The sequence below is a fragment of the Hemibagrus wyckioides genome, linkage group LG18 (genome assembly GCF_019097595.1).
Source record: "Hemibagrus wyckioides isolate EC202008001 linkage group LG18, SWU_Hwy_1.0, whole genome shotgun sequence".
Taxonomy (NCBI): Eukaryota; Metazoa; Chordata; class Actinopteri; order Siluriformes; family Bagridae; genus Hemibagrus; species Hemibagrus wyckioides.
The window spans coordinates 24,783,752-24,799,562 of record NC_080727.1 but is presented as its reverse complement, the minus strand read 5'-3'; the positions used below and the strand labels follow the sequence as shown (position 1 = coordinate 24,799,562).

General features: G+C 39.3%; 2 protein-coding genes across 2 annotated transcripts in view; one reads left to right on the top strand and one right to left on the bottom strand.

The window, feature by feature from the left end:
* Positions 1-1,908: 1,908 nt before the first annotated feature.
* rb1 (retinoblastoma 1) overlaps positions 1,909-15,811 on the bottom strand; it is a 31,995-nt gene continuing 18,092 nt past the window's right edge. The window contains exons 18-27 of the mRNA XM_058415549.1: positions 10,942-11,057; positions 8,179-8,315; positions 7,651-7,796; positions 6,564-6,668; positions 6,348-6,461; positions 6,074-6,219; positions 5,865-5,895; positions 5,379-5,521; positions 5,222-5,268; positions 1,909-4,063 (exon numbers count right to left, since the gene is read on the bottom strand). Coding sequence (XP_058271532.1) covers positions 3,993-4,063; positions 5,222-5,268; positions 5,379-5,521; positions 5,865-5,895; positions 6,074-6,219; positions 6,348-6,461; positions 6,564-6,668; positions 7,651-7,796; positions 8,179-8,315; positions 10,942-11,057 — 1,056 coding nt within the window. The 3' untranslated portion in view covers positions 1,909-3,992. The remainder of the gene's footprint in view (positions 4,064-5,221; positions 5,269-5,378; positions 5,522-5,864; positions 5,896-6,073; positions 6,220-6,347; positions 6,462-6,563; positions 6,669-7,650; positions 7,797-8,178; positions 8,316-10,941; positions 11,058-15,811) is intronic.
* Positions 12,321-14,503, top strand: LOC131369109 (lysophosphatidic acid receptor 6-like). The gene has a single exon (XM_058415552.1). It carries the CDS (start codon positions 12,818-12,820, stop codon positions 13,889-13,891), a length of 1,074 nt encoding a protein of 357 aa, XP_058271535.1. The 5' UTR covers positions 12,321-12,817; the 3' UTR covers positions 13,892-14,503.

The window sequence follows — 15,811 nt, the reverse complement described above, 5'->3', positions numbered from 1 at the left end:
AAAGAATCTGCTGCTAACATCTTGGTGCCAGATCCCACAGCACACCTTCAGGGATCTAGTGGAGTCCATGCCTCGATGGGTCAGGGCTGTTTTGGCAGCAAAAGGAGGACCGACACAATATTCACATGCAAAAGACTTTCGACTTCCTGAAACAACAATCCTGTCATCATAAAGCAGCGTTGTATAAAGTACCCAAAAACCATACTTGAGTAAAAGTACAGGTATTTTGTTAGAAATTGACTCGAGTAAAAGTTAGTCAATCATTATAATTCTACTTGAGCAAAAGTTTTAAAGTATCTGAAATAAACTGTACTTAAGTATCAAAAGTAGTATTTTCATGAATGTATTCAAGTATGGAAAGTAAAAGTAGAAGTAAATTAATAAAAAAGCAAGACTATAATAATTTGGAGAATTATGAATTTTATTCTGTTTTGCTTTCTTTCTTAAACTTCTCAATAAGTGCAGCACCAAAAAATAAGACTCGTATGAAATAAAGAAGAGGCCTTTAGAACTGTATTGTAATAAAGTGTACAGTATCAGTGTCTCCATACCTGTGAGCTTGTACCTAAGGCCATGTCCACTCGAACCCGGGGATTTTTAAGAAGGGAGATTTTTCTCTGTGTTTTGACATTTCGTCCACATGCTAATGCAGTTTGAGTTTGGTGAAAAGGGAGCTTTTGGAAAACTCCTTCCAAAGTGAAGATTTTCCAGAACTCAGTTTTCAGTGGTGTTGTGTGGACAGGGGGAACGGAGATTCTGACGAATTGACCTCATTGTCTGTGAGCCGGTCTCCTTGATTTGACGTCAGCTTTGTTTATGAAGATTTTTTGTGCAATAGCAGACTTACGTAAACTACTGACTGTGTTAATGTTGTTTACTGGACTTTTTACGTGTGCACACACACACAGTTACTCACACATTACGGTCATGAACAGAGGGCCGGAATGTAATATGGAGCTCACTGTTGCTGCATACAGAACTCCCACAACACACAGAGCGATGGAGGTTTTGGACGAGACCCGGTCCGACTTCTACATTCTATGATGAAATTTTGGAAATTTCCTGGAACCGGTAATAAAGTTTTGTTTAGGCTTCTGATTGGCTAGGCTCCTGACAGCACTTAAAGGGTGTTTTGTGTGTTCATGTGGACAAAAATATTTTTAACATGTAGGTCACGTGGACAGAATTAAAAAAAACAAAAACAAAACAAAGTTGAAAAATCTCCGTTTTTAAAAATCCCCAGCTCCGTGTAGTCATCACTAACCACAAACTTCCTTTACCGCAAATTTGGATGCAGGTTTTTTTTTGTAGTAAGTAACGAAAATGCAGAACAGAAAATGTATCGAAGTAAAAGTATAGAATGTAGCTGTAAAAACCCACCACATGGTCATGACATGGGTACAGATTGGGGTTTAAAGGTTTGTATGGCCAACAGTAGATGGAGGTATTTTAGTAAAACTAGCTACTGATATTTAAAACAATACAAAACATTGATTAAAGCGAACTGTAGAAGGATGTATAAAAACGCTTGTAATGCTTCGGGCCTGTTTCTGCACAGCAAAGAAGGATGCTGAGAAAAAGGAGGTGGATGAGAACCAAAACCTTTACAAGTAAAAGAGCCATCAAAAACCATCACGCCTGATAAGTGACAGGAAACTCGCAGAACATCAAAGACTGTCAAAGGCCTTCCAAGAACAGAGATAAAATAATGACAAAACTAGTAGTGCAACGTTATGACATTTCTGATGCTGCTGACTACGTCATAAAATCCTATTCTGCCTAGGGGTTAGCAGAAGTTGCTATTTGCAAATTTGCAGATGTAAAAAAAACATCTGGTCATGTGACTTGATAGCAAAAAAAAAAACAAACAAAAAAAGTAGGGTGATGAGAACAATAACGTGTCATTCCATTTCACGAAAGGGGAAAAATGATTTTTATTCTTTTTTTAAATAACTCAACGTGATGCAAACCACTGACCAGGATAAAGCATTTAGTAAAGATAGATGCAGGAATGAGACCGCAAACATGCACAAGCCGCATCCATTACACTCCTACGTTAATAAAAGTAGTCATGTCTGACCATCACTTTCATTCTTTAAAAGGTGACATGAGTGGGATTGAACCTTTAAGTTTCATAGACATGATTTCCCAAACATTCGCCAAACCAGGCAAAATACACAGACGATCACAACGAGCTCGTCAGCTTCAGACAGTTTTCAAATCATGAAACTAATTTAATAATGAGATTATGACGATGTTCTTTTGGATGCTCCCTGTTCGGGGTCGCCACAGCGGATCATCTGGTCCGCTGATTTGGCACAGGTTTTACGCCGGATGCCCTTCTGGACACGACACTCTAGCGACCGGCAAAGAGAGTTAACGCTCCAGTGTCCAGGTTAGCCTCGAATCCTGGCCACGGCACAGAGAGCACAGGAACCTGGCGCTGGACAAGGAGATCGTATGTAATAATCCATAAATCGATTTTATTCAGAGGTACAAAGGAAGTTTCTTTTAAAACAGAAAAATGATTTAATCCATTTAAACAAGATAGTCACTGTACAAGTACTTCTGCTTCTCTATTTTCACCAGATTCCTGTTTTGGGTGGAGGTACGATTTTGCTCGATTGGACACAGCATGATGACAGACAGTGCTTCCCTTGTACTTTTTATTTTCCTAAAAAAGACGCTTGAGTAAGAGTCATACATTTTAATAAAACAATCTCAAGTCAGTTATTAACAAATCTTTTGACAAAAAGTACTTGATACAAAAAAAAAAAAAAAAAAAAAAAGTCAAAAACATTAACAGCTAGCGTCAAAGAGCAAATTAATTCCAAGTTCTGTTCAGGGAGCAAATAAAAATGCAATATATTAAAAAGAAAAATACAAAGGATGTAAATGCACACACTCTCCAATAACCCTACCACACAAATAACATTTGAGGAAAAAACTTTTTTTTTTTATCCATTAGTGCCATCAAGGCTCCCTAAACAGAAGAGTTGTTTGTTTGTAGTATTTGTCAGCTCTTTTTGTGGAGTAACATCTTAATCAAAGGACTGATATTTCAGTGACATTTCACTTAAGTATCGATTAATGCTTTTCAAAACAGACAAAATCCAAAATAAATTAAAATCCTTCGCAAAAGAAGCAAAAGCTAATTAAAAACCGTTTATCCTGAATTTCGGTTTTTGGCCAACACTTTTCATTTCGCGACACCCGCTTCATCATGAGTGACAGACAGTGTTTCTGCCTCGTTCTCGTGATTGTGCGCTCAGTGAGCACATGACTGTGGTTATTTACAACGTGTAGGCCAGGCTGTAAATGATTTCAGTCTTGCAGAAGTGTAAAGTTGCAGATTAAATTTCTCCTCAAACAAAATCTAATGAAATTGATGACTGACTTCTTGTGTGAAATTCAGTGTGAAATTCAGTCAGCTGCAATCAAACACACGTCAAGGTGAAATCAAATTAAAACAAAAAACTAAACTTTTAGGAATCAGAGACTCATGATATGCTTTAGAACAATACAAAAAAGCAACAATGACCAATTTTTATACAAAATTATTTTGTAAAAAATTTCGATAAAATGCAGCTCTGTATTTGGAGTGCCATCATACTGAAAGCACTGACTTATCAGTAGAATTATGTAGTTCAGTAAACATGAAGGAATGCTTTACAAGCATAAAAATGAAGCAAAAAAAAAAAAAACAGTAAATTTTTTTGCAACACTGCAAGAAGCTAATTATTAAAACAACGTGTCCTGAATTTGGAGTTTCTGCACAGACTCTTCATTCCAGTACATCACTACTTAAGATTAGAAATGTTTCCCCTGATGCCATGTCTCCAAATCCTCCGTGATATTATTGCTGAATAATTTTCACTTACTCAAATGTTTATTTAGATATATAAAAGGGGGAATTAGTAAAACTGCTAATGAACAGTAAAAAATGTGAGCGTACATCAGTGATGAGAGCTTGATGATGAGGCTTGTTCCCTTCAGGGCTCTGGGTCTTCCTTCTCAGCCTCCTCCTTCATTTTCTGTTCCTGCATGCGATTGCGAACTGAACCTAGCACACAACAAAGGGTCACATGTTAGTGAAGGTCAGAGTTTCAAATCAGTAACCCACGCACCAGAACAAGATCGTATCAGAGCTTTTTCTGTCTTTCATTCAACAATCAGATAAAGGGAAAAAAGTACACAAACAATCTATGCTAATAATGGTCTGACTCAAAGATGCTATAGAACTTACTAAGCAATCTAAATCCCAAATGATCACACTACTACTTGACTGAAGCGTTTTTTGTTTTTTTGTAAATAAGCATGCATGAGTGACAGACCCAGAATCAGGAACTGAACCAAACAAAATCAACTGGAACAGGTTCCTCCTAGCCTCATACACAATCACCTGCAGGGTAACTATGGTGGAGAAAAGACTCAAATACCATTTACAAGCAATATGAAGAGACTGATTTTTTTAAGATCAGTACCATGTCAGCACACACACATTTATAACCATTTATAACCTTTAATACTTATAATACAGCTGACAGTTGACTGTGGAATATTTAGGAGCGAGGAAATTTCACGACTGGATTTGTTGCACAGGTGGCATCCTATCACAGTTCCACGCTGGAATTCACTGAGCTCCTGAGAGCGACCCATTCTTTCACAAATGTTTGTAAAAACAGTCTGCATGCCTAGGTGCTTGATTTTATACACCTGTGGCCATGGAAGTGATTGGAACACCTGATTCTGATTATTTGGATGGGTGAGCGAATACTTTTGGCAATATAGTGTACACACATATATATATATAAAAAATGCATTCCTAAATATTTCCATTTCTGTAAATCTGTCTCTGAGTAAAACCCTCGTCTGATTGAACCAAGGGCCTGCAGGTCTGCAACACGCTCGCTAGTGAAAGGAATTTAGCATTATGAAGAGAAAACCCCAACAATTTTCTGACTCTTTTCAAGATCACAAGCATGAGGTTTTATATCAAACAGTCAAAAACAGTCAAAATATCAAAAACAGTACTACAGCCATGGTGGTCCGTAGAACTCACTTGTGTCTGTATTAATGCCCTTAACCAAACAGTTCACCATAACTTACTATATTACCCTAGCTACTAGCTTTAATCGAATTGGTCAGGGGAAAATGGGAGAAAGCTGATTTCATCATCACTAGCTGATGTCCTAGCTAATGGATTCACAGGAACACTTACGCATCTCAGCCAGCTTCTTGTCCAGTGTAGACTCGCCAGTTGTTTTACTGTAAAAGACACAGAATATAAATATGCTTAAAGTTTTTTTTAAAAATCTGCTGCAGCAATTAAAAATGAATAAGCTTTTTGCGTTGCTGAAACATGAAGAGGAGCTCACCTCCCATCAGCCTCATCCTGTCCATCCACATCAAAACGTAAACGCTTCAGGGGTTTGGGGATGGAGTCTCCGGTTAGACTCCTCTTCAGGGCCCTTTCTGTGCTACTGACCATCTGATTGATCTTCTGGAACTTGTCTGAGGTCTGTTTCAGAGAATGAAAATGCTTAGACAACACAGTTCTATAGTCTGAACTAAAGGTGAACAAATAAACCACGAAAGTTGAAGATGTTTTTTAGAACATATAAGAATAAAAGGTCAGGAATGCTTTGATACCCATTTTTCTATTGGGTGTCTGTCATATCCTGAGCTGGCTTATGAGTACTAGGTCATTAAAATAATCATTTCTAGTTTAAAAAAAAAAAAAGAAATTAAAGAGACTAACTAATATATAAATGTATTGATGAAGTAACAATAAAAAATGCTAAAATGCACTGTAAGAATTTAAAGATAAAGGGCAATAAAATGAATACAAAAAAATGACTTACCCCAAATGATTCTCCTATGGATACAAGGATCCTGTAAAGATTCAGAGGCAGCTTGTTAACAACCCAGTGTTGATTTACATATAACATTATACCAGCAAATAAAAAATGAATTAATGAATAAAAAAGCACATTCATTTTTTTTTTTTATTTGTTTCATATATTCCCATTAATGGATCCAAAAATTAAGAGAGCTGATGTGCAACACTGACTTGGACCGGGGCGTCATGGCAGATGGGGCCAAACGATTGCTCTTTAAAGGGGAAATGTAGACGTTCCCACCAGGCACTCTGAGAGGGGAGCTGGGATACATGTATGGGCTGCGGGGAATATGTGGAATAGGAGACAGAGGAGGAGGCTGGGAAAAAACAGAGACACCACCGTCAGTAATAGAAAGTGCATTCAACTACATGGTGTTCATTTTCATTCTGTCCAGTAGGGGACACTACAGTACACAATTACACACAATGCTTTAAAGCACATTACCCGAGTAGAGGCGTACTGCAGGATGTTCGTCTTCAACTTTTGCATAAACACCTGGTTGTAGAAGACTATGATGGAATCGTATTGTCCATCTCTGATCAACACACGCTTGAAAGTCTGGATGATGGAGAACAAACAAAATGAGCAGCAATGTCATGAGCAACTTCATTGCATCTTTCATTTTAAACAATCCAAAATATAGAAGACCGTTGTTCAGACCTCCTGGTTTGTGTTGGGAAGCTCTTTGTACGCAGTGACGATCGTCTTGAAGCGTAAATCCACATTTTTCACCTTGCATATGGCATACATGGCAGACATCATCAGCTGAAAGACGAGCATAAGAAAGCTTTGATTTGTCCATCAATATTAACAAAAAATACCCTAGAGCAGTATTTGTGGCTATGTTCAACATACAGGCAGTAAAATTATTTCAGATTAAAGGACATCAAATATGTCAAAAGACACCTGGTGATAGATGCAAGTGAAAGTCATCAAGTCTAAAGATAAAGATTAGGGGATCGGGAAAATGTTCTAATGGAAACTCAGAGCTCACAACTCTGACAAAAAGATGCATGAATTACTTTAAACAAATTAATGACAGAACGGAAAGACATTTTCAAAACATATCCCACCCGCGACAAAAGTGTGTGCCTTCTGTAAAACAGTCTAGGGATTTGGATGCTTCAGCAAAGAACAGCTAACTTTTAGAAAGCCAGCCAAGTAGCTGCAAATTTCATCCAAATGATTTCTTATTTGGTGAAATCCAGGTCATATAGCCAACTGCTCAGCAAACAAAATTTATCGTACAGTATGTTCTGTGCTGTGAAAGTAAAACTTAAAAATACATCCATGGTACAAAAAAAATGTAAAAAATCTGCTAGGTAACAAATTACAAATTATACAACAAATCAGCGTTGCTCCACTCATATTTTATAAAAAAATAAATGCATATTTATCTCTAATGAGCAAGGCCAAGGCAACCCTAACCCTAACCCTAACCCAGACGCAAAAGAGAACCTATCCTCATCTGGGTGACACTGGAGTGTGTGATGATAAAGATGATAAAACGGTATATAATCCATTTTTCAGTTCTTTAATGGCCTCCTACCGATTACAGACACACAAAAACAAAATATGGATTACATAAAGTGTGTCCTAATTTTAAATATTCAAAAGAACCTTGGCTGCTGTGATTGTAAGCAGTGACTTTGGAGGACCAAAAATGGCCACAATGCATGAGATCAGTTCTGAAAGGAACAGCAAGAGTAATATTTTTGTTAAAGTGAAAGGAAAAGCAGGTGAATACCTGGTCAAGGTGTCTGTCCTTCATTAGTTCATACTCGTTCTGGAGTGTGTGCTGGAGGAGAGTCCATATGATGGCCTCCAGTTCAGGATGAGAGGTCAGAAGTTGAGAGAAAAGCATTTTCAGTCTCAGATAGGCCATTCTGTACACTGCACCAAAAAAAAAACAAAAAACAAAAAAAAAAAAACAACAAAGGCCAGTCAAGCTAGTGAAAAAAACCCCACTGAAAAGTCACAACCTCTTGAGACATTTCACAATTAAATCTCATTTTGCAGCTTGAAACGAACACAGTGTATTCAGTGTATTCAGTGTATTCGAGTGCCTGTAATATGGCTGTTTTCATTTGACTTAAGAAGGCTGTAAACACTGCAGAGTTCAGCTGCTGAGTGAACAATTACAAAAGTAGAAAATTACAGCAAAGTAAATGAACCCTGCACTAAGGGGAACAAACGTGGAACAATTTAAGTGTGCCACACCCACCAATTATTATTGCTAGATCAGCTGCTGCTCAAAAGATAAGAGACACCGTACATTTTTTATAGAAGAGACTGAGGGAGTTGGAGCGGTGCTGTCTGGTGCCTGAAGCAGGGGGCTGCGACGGGGCCACGGCTGGAACGTCCACCTCTGTTGCTGTGACCCGACGATTCGGACGCTGAGGAGATAGATATCTGACAGAGATAGAACAGATGTTTTTGTAAGGAAAATGAGCACACTTCTTCTGAGGGGGCTTTAAAAAAAAAAAAAAAAAAAAAAAAAACAAAAAAAAAAAACCCAAAATGCCCCAGCAGTAACCCAACACCAAAACCAAGATCTTTTTTACACTTTAAGGCCAAAGGTAAGGGTGCAACGGACAGTTGTCCACATATGTGCTTTTTAAACCTCCTATTCCCGATTCGGTTTCCCATTGACGTTAATATAACCTTCACTCTTCTGGGTGTCGTACAAGACAGTGGGGAGACCGGCCATACTGTATGGTTTAGAGACAGTGTCACTGAGGAAGAGACAGGAGTCAGAGCTGGAGGTAGCAGAGCTGAAGATGTGGAGGTTCTCTTTGGGAATGACACGGTTGGACAGGATTAGGAACGAGTACATCAGAGGGACAGCTCTTGTTTGAAGGACAAAGTTAGGGAGGACAGATTAAGATGGTTTGGACATGTCCAGAGGAGGGAGAGTGAGTATATTGGTAGGAGAATGTTGGACATGGAGCTGCCAGGCAGGAGGAAAAGAGGAAGGCCAAAGAGGAGGTATACGGATGTAATAAATGAGGATATGAAGCTAGTGGGTGTAAGAGTTGAGGATGCAGAAGATAGGGATAGATGGAGAGAGACGATTCGCAACAGTTTAGAAAACAAGAAAATTAAAATAAGAACAACAACACTAACAGTATATTAGTGCAGGATAACTGTACAATAGTGTAGGATATACAGAGTGAACCAGTGCAAATGTTCACAGTATGAGGTAGTAATGTGTAGCGTATCAGTCCGAGTTGTGTGCGTTGACGTAACAGAAAAGTGAAGTTGTTTGTTATTGTTCAGAGTGGCGAGTAAGTGACCATGTAGGGCCCTGGACGTTGTTAATGAGGCCAGTAGCGGATGGAAAGAAACTGTTTTTGAGGCGTGAAGTTTTAGTCTTGATGGACCGCAGTCTTCTGCCAGAGGGGAGTGCCTCAAAAAGATCGTGTCCAGGGTGAGAGGGGTCGGCCACAATCTTAACTGCCCGCTTCAGGGTCCTGGAAGTGTATAGGTCCTGGAGAGGAGGCAGATTGCAGCCAATCACCTTCTCAGCAGAGTGAATGACTCTCTGCAGTCTACTTTTGTCCTTAGCAGTGGAAGCAGCGTACCAAATGGTGATGGAGGAGGTGAGTGTAGACTCAATAATGCTGGTGTAGAAGTGCACCATGAAGTCTACCACCATCTCTACTGTTTTCACAGCATTGAGCTCCAGGTTGTTCTGGTTGCACCAGGACACCAGACGGTCAATCTCCCTCCTGTAGGCAGACTCATCCCTTTCAGAGATGAGTCCAATGAGGGTGGCGTCATCTGCAAACTTCAGTAATTTGACGGACTGGTGACTGGAGGTACAGTTGTTCATATACAGAGAGAAGAGTAGAGGAGAAAGAACACAGCCTTGGGGGGAGGCCAGTACTGATAGTCCGAGATTTAGAGACTTATTTGAGCTTTAATAATTGTTCTCTGCATGTCTAAAGCAGGAAGTGTTATTTTAGTAGAAACTGAATCGTAAAAAAAAAATACAAAAAAAAAAAAACCCACACAGGAAGCGCACAACCGGAGTTTAATTCAGATCGTTATTTTCATTGAGAATGTCACACTACCAATGGGTCTATTTCCTTAAAGAAGACTTTTGCAGCATATCTTGTACATTATAGAGTTTTCATGTATTCCAAACAACAGTAACTGAATGTTTCTAGTTACACACTTCATTTCTAAACCCAGGTAATTCCAGGTGTCCTGACTCATCATTTTTTGCTACCTGGCAAATGTTTGCTGCCCTAACAATTAAAACCACTGAAAGGTGAAGTGACCACTGATTATCCTGTTACAATGGTGCCTGACAAGAGGTGGGATACATTATGCATATATGTTGATGTGTTGGAAGCATCTCCAAAACAGCAGGGCCTGTGAGTTTCAGCAGGATATTGTGCCTTGCCATGCTGCAGAAAATGCTCATAAATGGTTTGAGGAACCACAAGAGAGGTCAGGGTGTTGACTGTGGGGACTCCAAATTCCCATCTATGAAGTGTGCTGGACAAAAAGTCAGATCCTCTTTACAACCTAAAGCATTTAAGGGATCTTAAGATAATGGTGACAGAAACCACAGGACACCTTCAGAGACCTTGTGGAGCCCATGTCTTGACGAATCAGGGCTATTTCAGTGGCACAAAGAGGACCTACACAATATCCGTCAGGTTTGTGGCTGATCAGTATAATAATACATACAGCACTTATACTGTTCTTGTGTTACAACTACAAACCCAAATGTCTATCGGTATTGTTCTGCATCCATGCAATATTTTTGATTGGAATTGATAGGGCAATACAAGAAATTAAAAGCTGCTCCTCTGCCTCTGAACCTCAGTGCTGTGCGTGACAAAGCGGCAGTCTTGTTGGCACCAGATGGGTTTCAGATATCGTGAGATACATTTTTGGGAAGTATGTCAGGGTGAACCTCACTTCAGTGTTATAATTTAAGCTGTGGGGGAAGCAGCTCTAATTGTGGTTTTAGTTTTGCATGGCTGCAACATTTTCTCAGCGATACTATAAGTGATCCACTCACAGATCAGCTGCTGTATGATCGTGCTGTAAGGGCTGGTTCAGTGTTGCAGGAGGCTCCGCTTGCTCTCCGGGACCATCCTCCCGAGACTGCCTTAGCAGCTCAAACAGGAGAGAATCCTACGAGACAAACAAGGTGTTAGATGTTTTTAAGGACTTTGTTGAAGAAGGTCTTGTTACATTGAGTTACAGCCAATGGACATGCTGAAAAATGAAATAAATATGGATATTGTTTCAGTTTGTCTTACACAAGCCTAGGTTGCTGGTCCTCAAAACCCAAACTACAATGTTATTACAGACAACGAGATTACAGCTGTTATATGACGACCCTTTAATACCTCTGTTCTAACTGCTAGCATGTCACGAACTTTAATCATAGATGGCAGCTCTCAAATGCACAAAACCTGACCCCGTTCTGATAAAACAAACAAACAAACAAAAAAAAACCGACAGCATCTTTGCTGCACACTGCGATGCTAGTTAATGTGCTGCTTTCCCTCTCAGACACTTTGTCTTAAATTTTTCTACTTCTACTAGAGGAATTGAATTGAATTTTTTTTTTTTGGTTATTTTCACCACCAGCTTGTGGGTTTTATAAATGGATGATTAACACTGACAACACCCCAATTCATAACCCAAATTAACATAAAATGATTTTATTTTTTAAAAATAAATAAGGCAATATTAATAAGTGAACAAATGGTATCTCGAAACAAAAGCATTCACATTCTGTGACAAATTAACAACCTACAGAATACAGGAAAATTTATTTAATAAGTTTGGGGCTTTCCCCCAAAAAACATTTTTAAAGTTAAATTAATAGCATTACATTATGGTCTAACAAACTTCTCCAAAACTACCACAGGGGGAAATCAAACACCTCTGACATCACTGTTACAAGATATGTAAAGCAGTCACACTTCAGTTCCCCAACGTGTGCTGACGAAGTCACTTGACTATTTTCAAACATGGTAATCATCTACAATTATCACAGTATACCAGATTCTTTAAAGAAAAATATCAATGGGGGGGGGGGGGGGACAAAAAAAACGCACTGTTCGCTTTTTTACTTTTCAGGTCCAAAATGTCATTGGTGTCACAGTTTATAAATGTGCTGATAGTCACTGAAACACGCAAGGTGTGCGTGTACATTCTCATGCAACCAAGACCTCATTGTTACATTATGAACTTTGGACAGATTCTCATTACTCACTTTTCTCACCACAGAAACTGTTGACAGTGTAAAGGGATCGCCCACGATGCAAAGGAACTTGTTATTGTACAGGAAATGGTACTGAAACTACAAAATGAAGGATCTGCAGGAAGGAGGAGGTGGGTAATTTGCAGAAGCTCCACCCTCTTTCAGCCTGCCTGACGAACAAAGTAGTACACTTTTCTTCATATGCTGACCGCGGGGACAACAGCGAGGTGCCTTCGATCGCGGCACAGAAAACAGACAGGAAGCTAAAACATGAGATTAGGACAATAGGAAAACATCGGAAAAAGCTATTTGGCCTTAAATAGACTTTGGTAATTATTAAGAAGAGGAAGACAAAGAAAAAAGAGACAACTGTAAATTTCCATACGAAGGATCTCCAAAGTAAGGGAAGCAGAAGAATGACTGGGAAATCTTGGATTTGATAATGTTGGCGTTATATCCTGCTGATCGGACCAAGAAGAGGAAGGAAAAAAAAAAAGAAACGAAGATACGAGAGGCCTTGTGAATGTGTGGTTGAGCACGTGCAGGATCTCATCAGAACTGACGTATGAACTTATTTCTCTTTTCCTCTCTCTCTTTTTTAAATATATCGACTGAATAATGTGACATTTGCAATCAGGACTGTAACTTTGGATACATAAACTTTACTAAGACATTGTACATGGTCCCATCATTCACTGTAGATCACACACAGATCACTGTACTGACGATGCCTAACAACAGCACTGACGGGAACTGTATTATAAAGGATGACTTTAAATACGTTCTATACAGCTCAGCGTTCAGCATCGTCTTCATCCTAGGACTGCTCTTCAACATTGTGGCTTTGTACATATTCACTTGTACGCTGAAACAAAGGAACGAGACCACCACCTACATGCTGAATCTGGTTGCAAGCGACACACTTTTTGTTGTCAGTCTGCCGTTTCGGGTTTCTTACTTTCTCAGCCAGCGTTGGCTGTATGGGTCGGTGTTCTGCAAAATCTCTGTGGGGCTGTTCTACATGAACTTGTACGGCAGCATCCTTTTCTTGACCTGCATCAGTGTGGACCGCTTTCTGGCAATCGTTTACCCTTTAGCCTCAAGATCGCTGAGGACTACAAGGAAAGCAAAAATTGCCTGCCTTTCAGTTTGGTTGCTCACATTCTCGATAAGCTTAGCAGCTGGGCTTCAGCTGGAAACATCCGACTCTGGTGACACAAGATCCTGCTTTGAGAAATTCAGCAACAGTCAGTGGAAATCCAAGATATCTAAGGTCGTGGTGGTCATTGTGACAGTGGGCTTCCTGATCCCGCTTTTAATCAACATTTTCTGTTCCATGATGATCTTGCGAACGCTGAGAAACCTGGACACCATTCAAAGTCAAGTGCAGCTGAATAAGACCAAGATCCTGCGGATGGTGTGTGTGCACTTGCTCGTCTTCTGCTTTTGCTTCATCCCATATAACGTCAACCTAGTTTTCTATGCCCTGGTCCGCAGCAAAGCCATCGATAATTGTGCCGTGGAGACGATCGTCAAGACCACTTACCCCATCGCGTTATGCATTGCAGTGACAAATTGCTGCTTTGACCCTGTTATTTATTACTTCACCTCAGAAACCATCCAGAACTGCATTAAGCGCAAGTCTGCTTTAAAGAGCAGCAAGCCGCCTTGCAACGGTCCCAACACCGAGGCTCCTGTGAACATGGCACAGTTTCTGATAGCCAAGTTAATGTTTACTGAATCTACGGTATGAGGAGACCAATGTTTCTACTCTGAAAGAGAACACAATGTACCAGTGAACCCTTCTAAATGAAATATATCTTTATAATACAGCTAATATATTATTTGTCTTTGTATTGTGAAGGTGTTTTTTTTTTTTATCCTGTGTTGGGCATTTTCACAAATCAACTCATGCCATTTCATTCATTTATTTATTTAACAAACGCAAAAACAACTTTTTATCAAAAACTTTTGATCGAAAACTGCAATTAACCCAGCTAAGTACATAAGGCTGTAACATATAAAACCTGATATTTACTGCTTAGACATACAATTAAAAATAGTAGTACTCATGTATGTGTTGAACTGAAGTTTCAACAATTACTGACCTTACCTGCACATCCTACATACAGTGGTACCTCGGTCCTCTACCACCTCCGAGTTTGAATTTTTGGTATTCGATTCGAATTTTCGAGTCAATTTGACCTCGGTGAATGAAAATATTTTTGGTGTACGACTCGACCATCAGGAACGCCAGTTCATGTTTCATACAGGATTGCAACAAATATCAACATTTCGAACAAAATTCGAACGAATGATGTGAACTGTATTTCACACAAATTTCCAGTTTTCGAAAATATTTTTCTGTGTTCGACCCGACCTAAAAAGAGCTGCTTTGACCGCACACGCTTTCCATGCGGCATACCCTGGTGTAGACAACAGAGGTGAGGCCGTTTATGCGGGTCATCTGTTCTGAAAGCATCATCTGTGAGTGCTTGTGTTATAACCCCACACTGTCTTTCGTACTAATTTCAGTAGCCATGTCGCCGAAAAAGGGGAAATCAGGCATCAGTGTTGACAAGAGGAAAGTGGTGAGATCAACCATCGAGTTGAAACAGATTAATTTGTTTTACATTATTTTCTATGGGGAAAAATAATTTGGTCCAAATTTCGACCAAATCGGTATTCGACTTGTGTAACGAATTAAGGTCGAACACCGAGGTACCACTGTACATGGATACTACATGGATTTATTATTTATTTAATTGTATTGCTATACAGATGTAAACCTTTTTGAAGGCAGAGAGAGTTAAGTGCAGAATAAAGCACAGACTGATTTTAAACCAACTATTTTAGCTCATTTCACAAATGTGTACAAGATTCTTGCTTATTATTTTTTCCATAGAAAGAACACATTAGGCCCAAGCTGATATTATTTACAGGCTACTGAAGTCTAAAATAAATGTTAGCAATCTGGCTAATATGAATTTAATAATAAACATGATGGACTTAATAATGGTGGGTTTGCTACATGGACTGCACTTGCCTTAACCAACAAGTGGATAATCTACAACAAGTCAGTTTAAGAGTCCATCAGAATTCTGAAAACTAATGCTACATGACTCAGGAACAATACTGACTACAGCTACAACTTCAATGTTTCTCTTTAATTGCCTGTTGCTTACAAGGAGATATAGACCCCAGGATTTTCCAGAACTTTCTCATAAATTCAATGTCTTTTTTTTTTTTTTTTTATAATTACAATTCATAGAACAAATCAATTTATTAAAAGACTAAAACTGTGGCCTGGACTGTGGCTTTAGGTGCATCAACATGACTGGCTACACCTTTTATAAGGCTAGGTCAGTGTGATGGTGGAGGATCAGGAAGTGTTTTTGCCTCACAACTCCATGGTCCCTGGTTAATGAGCTTGAGTTGAGGTCTGTGTGATGTTTCACATGTTCTCCCTGAGCCCATATGGCTTTCCCTCTACCTCCCAGAAACATTCCAGTAGGTGGAATGACTACTCTAAATTACTGCTAGAAGTGAATGAGTAGGTCAGTGATGCTTCGTGACAGTCTGGTGGTGTCAATCGGCTCCTGTCATTTTTCATGGGGAAATAAAGATGACTGCTCTTTTTTTTTTTGTATTTTTGAGTGATAACTCAACATCT